We start from the raw sequence: 6,700 nt of genomic DNA on the forward strand, positions 1-6,700 counted from the left end.
AAGAAGTGAAGATTTCCATCTCAGCTGTGCAGTGGGGCTGGAACATGACTACTCAGTAAGAATAACAACGTACTATAAAACAGATTCTCAGTAAAAGCCACACAGTAAATTAGTATAAAAGTGGCTGAAATGTCACGGAAAGGGAATGAATGGGGCAATTTAAATATCCCAAATACTTTATATATCATTAACAAAAGCTACTATTTCTGCTTAGAAACATTTTTGCGGGTCCACCACCTTTCAAATACCTATTGACCTAAGAATAAAAGTGGGAGAATGATCTACAACTCTCAGAATGCAGTTTTTCAAGTGCAATGAGTTTCTGTACAACCACCATAAAAATATGTGGGAAAGCAGAGTCCAGTTCTTTTCTCTTGAGAGAAAACTTACGGGAATTACATGTGTCAGACATTGAACTGATCTCCTGATTTTACAGTTTTCTGAATCATAGCTAACACAGAACTACCAGTAACAAGCCCCCAGGGGGTGTGGTATTTCATGTGAGCTGCTAGATACTATGATGTTACCTTCTCACTTACCTTCACTCACCCTTCACAAGTCTCTCACTTCATATTTCATGCATCCTTTAACATATTTAGTGTCAGAAGGTACTTTGTATTCCTTTTCCCAGTTAAGACAAACACTTTCAATCTGAGATTACTCTTGGAAAACAAGGGCAGCAAAGATTAATAAATAAAATACAATCAGAGCAGTGAGGTTGGTTGTAACAGCCTCTGCAAAATCCATCTGAAGACAAGCCCTCTGCTGTTTACCTCTTGCTCCCTGGTTTCAGAGCTGGAATGCAAAGTACACCAAACCGAAAAGGGTTATGCCTGCAGTAATGAGCTAGATCTTTAGTTCAGCGGTACCTAGAATGACCAGAGGGCCTTTGGGGCTTACTCCAAGAGGAAGTGCAACAGTCTTAACCCCTTCATCCCTGACTAGCACCCTCATTCACTGCAGCTTCTCGTTTAACAGACCCCAGACTAAAACCTGCCTACAACCACGCTTGAGGTTACGGAGATTTCCACCGAACAAGGAAAGAAAAACGACAGAAGTGAAAACTGCCCCCAGCAACCACAGATTAGCCCAGCTTGACAGAAAATAAATGGCTTCTGACACAGGGGATGGGATTGTCTAGACTTATCATTTGGAAAGGAGCATTTTAAACATCAGAAAACAGAGACCTGGTAAACAGAACCCAAGGGTATTCGTAAGAGTAGAACATTCTTCTTATTTCCCCTTTTCCTTGTCATATACAATACTAAGGTAAAGGAGCCTTATCCTTTATGCTACATAATAAAACATCCATCTTGAGTGTGCACAACCTTGTGCTTCTTATGTGGTAAACATTACAATGGAGATGCCCCTCCCAATATCTCTGAAGTGCAAGTTCTCTCCAGTACTGGCAAGTAACAATCATAACAATCGCTGTTATGCTTTGCATTGCGTTACAGGTTGGGTTTTTTAGTTTCTGAAGGTCTGAGCTGCACCATGGATCTGGGCCAGTTCCAGCTGATGCAAGTGATGTGGATCATGAGTTCATCTATAAAAATGTCAGTTTTGCTCACAGGTGTCTCTCAGATGGACAATACATACAGGGAAAAACAAGGATGGATGAAGATATATTTGACCAGCTCCTAGTACTGGATTCAACAGTTAAGAAGTAAGATAGGCTGTGAATTGATTTAGAAGATGTGGCCATATAAAAGCTTGGAATGCCTGATGAGGGTTTTTTTTTTATTTTTTAATCAACGGAGGTGGAAGTAAACATTTATTAACATTTGGTCAAGTGTAGTGTAACTTGCATTTGTATTTTCATTGTTATTAATGGAGGTATGTAGAGATATACAGAAACCTTGAGACAGTTGGTTTTCTATTGCATACAGACTAGCAGTCCATTGGAAACAGAGGATGAAAGCATGAAGGTTAGGTCTTAGAGGGCGGCAGTTCTTCATGCACAGCTTTTGTTAATCTTGATTTTGTTTTGTTTAGTTTTCAAAACTAAAAACATGGGAAACCAAGATCAAATGATGGTGGACAGGAAAGGTGACATCATCAGCCAGAAAAACACCAGAAGTGCCTGAACCCCCTCATTCAAGTCCAAAGGTGCTAGTTTCTTCAACAGCTGTCAGCAGCTTTTCATACAGCATAGAATATGAGGGGTAAGGTGGAAGATCCAAACGGTTGAAACATGTGTGTGCCCTGCAAAAGGAAAATATGCTACAGGTTAAGTTTAACCTAAATAACTTGAGGAAATCAAAATTGAGAGAACAAGTTCCTACTGAGACTCAAAACATTCAAATTCACTCAAGACAGAAAAAGAAATTCTAACTATTAAAACAAATTCTGCCAAAACCTGAGGTACTGAAATGTAGGTGCACATACGCATGAATATTTCAAATAGAAGCTAAGTATCAACATAACATCATTCTCTGCTATCCCAGCATTCGATGTTTGCAGGGATCTTGCAGGGATCTTCATAGAAGGAACACTGGAGGTCACTGAGGAGATGGGGTCTAGGCCCAGATAGAGAGAAAACTCCACTATTTTGGTTGCTTTGAGTTTCCCCCCCCCAAAAAATACAACTCATCTGCACATCCAACATGAGTGGCCAGTACGTTTTGTACCACTGGACAAGCATAATGTGATGAACTCTACTGCCAGAATGGGCTGAGCATGTGTTTATAGTGAGGCAGGGCTGATTGGTAAAACACCATTCAGGGGTCTGCTAGCTGAAGAAGGAAGGTTGCTGAAAATGCTCCTGTGAGACAGGTGTTGGCCATGTGCTGCAAGGCTGGCCTTTAAATGTTATTTATTTGTAAGAGCCCAGGTAAAAGCAAAACATTTTGTGCAGAGCAAGCTGCCAACTTGATGACCCTCTCTGCCCACAGTTGTATTTACCCCCAGTTGGCAGCGCCTTCGAAAGCAGCTGTGGAACGGGTTCCACACATGCCTCCACCTTGTTTCAGCTCTTGCTTCCTCTAATAAGTGTGAATTGACTAAACCCTACAGAAGGAAATGTAGCCTCAATGGCTAACAATGTCTAAGCTTCTGGTCCCTAGTATTTTTAGAAGCCACGAAGTTGTTTTAGCTTTTCCGTCTCATACTTTAATTCAATGTTATTTCTTCACAACTGAAGCAGAAGAGCTATCTTGGAGAAACTATTTGAAACCATGCTAGTCATCCCTTAGGCCACCCACAAAGTGAGAAAAACATGATACTGGTACATGGGCTGGCCTGAGACTTGCAGATTCAGAGGGAGAGTTTTATCAAGCACCAATGGTGAATCATTAAAAGCAATCAGGCAACTGAAATAGCCAGGAGCACGTAATCTTCACTGCGTCACAGCATTTCAATTAGAAGAGCCTTTACCACCCTCTTCCCTTTCTGAATGAAGATTTGTTATAGCTGGTCACTCTCACAGAGTGCACAATAAATACAGAATTTGTGGGAAGGAGCTGGGCACACTTGAGTCAGTGAAAAAGGAACATTAATAAAGCCATTATTGAATACATCTCTTGAAATTAAACATGGCAGCTCATGTGTCTCACCCATGAGTAGCCCTGCACTGTTTATTGTTTATCTCAGCAATCTTTGGCAGCACAAGTTGTTTCTACAATCCATTGCCAATACGTATCAACCACTGGGAGTTATTAACTGAAGGATTCTTGTAGTTCCTTCAGAACGTGTTTATCATAGGCAAGACAGCACCATTCAGAGACAGCCAGTCTTGAGCAGCTCAGCTGCCTGGCTCCAGAACTGGGAGTCCCTTCCAACCCAAACTATTCCATGATTCTGTGATGGCTCAAGCACAGATTCTGCTAATGCAATCTTGCTGAACCTAAAGTAATACATCTGTATGGTACTTAACCATGGCACATTTCACTGTATGAGACCATAGCATCTCAGACACTGCTGTCACACATCCCATTGTGCAGTGCAGACACAGCCACAGCCACTGAGTGGTGTTTCCTTTCTTGCTGACATTCATCGGTCATTATTCATCTCAATTCATGCTGGTTATGAAACAACCTTGCAAATGCTGCTGACTTTTAGTCATCCTTGACCTAGTCAAACTCAGAAAAAAGAACAGTTCCTTTTCCTATCTGAGGGTTACAGAAGCAGGCTCTTCTATAGAAGGTCTCAAGGAATTTATTATGGGGAGAAACTTTGATAAAGAAAGGAATGAAAAATTACCATGTTTAGAAACTGCAGCATTTTGCCAAGCAACATTCTCCTGTTCTCCAGTTCAACAACTTTATATAAGAAAAATCCTTTCACTCCAAAAAAGGCAGTGAGTGTGCACAAAACCCCCTCCTATCTTATTTATAGCTGAAACTTACCAACTAAAATAAGGCTTGCATTCTCACTCAGCCATGCCTGTCAGGCAGAAACTGGGCATTTCTCCTTTTCACCTTGCTTTCTTTAGCAGAACCCACAAACCCCTCTTTGATCAACCTCAGGACCCACAGGTATCAACTTCTGTTCCTTTTACACTTATACACTGTCTGGGAACCACTGCTTAACGGGTGAATGTAGATTTGTAGGTGGTATTTCTATTGTATGTGAGAAAAGAGGAAAGAGAAGAGGGATGGGAGATAAGGAATGATAAAAGACAGCAAAGCACACTCAGTCCAGTGGGAAAGAAGGAAATGATGAGAACAGAGTTCTCTGTAGTCACACACAATCATTTTTTAATTGCTATATGGGATTCTGGTGTGATTAAATACTTGATCATCTAATAGAAAGGGACACAATTCTCTTACAAAAGATCAGATATTTACTAGCACTGATAATCTTTACCATGCACAACCTGTGGGCACCATGGTGGTGATCACTCGTATGATTCTGCTGAATGAAAATCTTGTTTGGTGAAAGGGTAGCTGCAGCTCAGCACTGTTGGAAAAGTGACCTCATTGTGTCAAATGTGATTATTTGAATCACTGGGATTCACACTGAGGTACTTACTTCATTGATACTCAAAGAGAAATAACCTTGGAGCTGACAGGGGTTTGGGGCAGGGGAGGAGCACAACCAGAAGATGGGGCAGTGGCATTTACAGGCATTGAACACTTCTGCGGTTTAAGAAAAGGGAACTGTTGCCTCCTATAGCTGCAGCAGAAAACACTGCTAGTTCTTTGCACTGGTTTGTTCTGGGCCAGGAGTTCTGCTCCCACAATATCAGAGGAAGCTTTGTCCGTTCATTAATGTTTGGTGAGGAATAAAGAGTAAGTTCTTGTGGTCCTTGCATGACCCAGGAAACCTGAAGAGAGGCTTCCTGCTTCAGAAGAAGCTACAGCTGGAAGAATTCTCCATCCATCCCTACTCAGGCAACCAGTTACAAAAAGTAAAACATGCAACTCCTTTATTCTGGGACAAAGCTTTGCATATTAGATAGGCAGAGCAATACTCAACCTTTATGCCTCTTTTCTGGGAGTGCCACAGTGCTGTCACAAGTGCAAAAGCGTGGCTGGTTTTATTATCACATCTTTGCTTGCTATAAGCAAGTGGCAGTTGCATGCTCCACTGCCAAAGCATAAGAACAAGAAGTAAAGGAGAGCTGTCTAACTGCTTTTGGCATCTGGAGCAACAGTGAGACAATACAAAATGAGTCCTAATAGAGCTAAAGATTATCTTGATGCTTTGTAAAGCAGCTGAAAACCCGAAGGCCAGGCTAACCTGCCCCCAGTGACCCAGCACCTACCTGCATGTCAGGGAAGCCAAATGCATCAGCTTTATGCAAGCTTCCATAATACCCCTCACAACATTGCATTTATTGGGTCAGGGCCTAAGAACTAAGCCAGTAATTAAGAGGTACAATCCATACCTAAGCACATAAATGACTAAATCTGATGATTGCTAAGACACAAGAAAGCTGTTTGGATGGGGTTTTTCCTGGAACTTTGAAAGCACAGAGCAAAGGTAACCCTCACTGTGAAATAGTAGGAGTTGTTAGAGGGAGAAGGGAATTCATTGTGGTTTATTTTAAACAGCTAGTTACACTCATTGTGTATCACAGAGCCAAAAGAGTGTAACAGCTAGTTACACTCACAGTGTCACAGGATATGACATAGGACTTTCTTTTAGTCTCTAAGCAAATACGTAAGTAAATCTAACCAAACATGAGCAATCCATAATCAGGCATTTAAAGAGTTTTAAATGACATTTATTTAGTTGCTTGACTAAGGGTCTAGGGAGCCTACAGGTTTAGCCTGTGTGTTTTATGTACTTCTTAACACTGTGTATACTTGGCAGCACCCCATAGTTTTCTACAAATGCAGGTAATACTTCAGGGTGATCAAGCTGTGTTTATCCCCCATGAGCAAGTGCTGTTTCTCCTTCCCCTGGCTAAAATGAATGCAGAGCTCTAAGACTTCGAAAAGGTGCTAACAACTTTCACCTGCAAAAGAGGCCTCTTTCAGGGAGAGCAACAATTTTGGAGATCAGCAGACAAACATCAAGTCGTTAATGTGGGTATCTTGGGGCTAACTGAATGTAGGTCATAAGCACCGCCTGGGTTCACAAAGGAAGTTAAGCAGAGCAGAAAGAGGCCAATTACCTTTTCAGAACTTGATGGGTCAGCCCAGGGCATTTTCTGTGGCCAAGGTTCACCCTCCTCTCTCACCCCTTTCCATCCCAGGAGGAGTGAAAATCGATCTCTGCAGGAATGCTGCACGAGTCTGTGAGTTCCCGTGGC

General features: G+C 41.8%; 1 protein-coding gene across 1 annotated transcript in view; it reads right to left on the minus strand.

Annotated features, from left to right (window-relative positions):
• Nucleotides 1–1,724: 1,724 nt before the first annotated feature.
• Nucleotides 1,725–6,700, minus strand: part of HECW1 (HECT, C2 and WW domain containing E3 ubiquitin protein ligase 1) — a 164,978-nt gene continuing 160,002 nt past the window's right edge. The window contains exon 27 of the mRNA XM_010015131.1: nt 1,725–2,205. Within this exon, the coding sequence (XP_010013433.1) occupies nt 2,094–2,205 (112 nt within the window). The 3' untranslated portion in view covers nt 1,725–2,093. The remainder of the gene's footprint in view (nt 2,206–6,700) is intronic.

The sequence above is a fragment of the Nestor notabilis genome, unplaced genomic scaffold (assembly GCF_000696875.1).
Source record: "Nestor notabilis isolate BGI_N333 unplaced genomic scaffold, ASM69687v1 scaffold6995, whole genome shotgun sequence".
NCBI classification, from domain to species: domain Eukaryota; kingdom Metazoa; phylum Chordata; class Aves; order Psittaciformes; family Psittacidae; genus Nestor; species Nestor notabilis.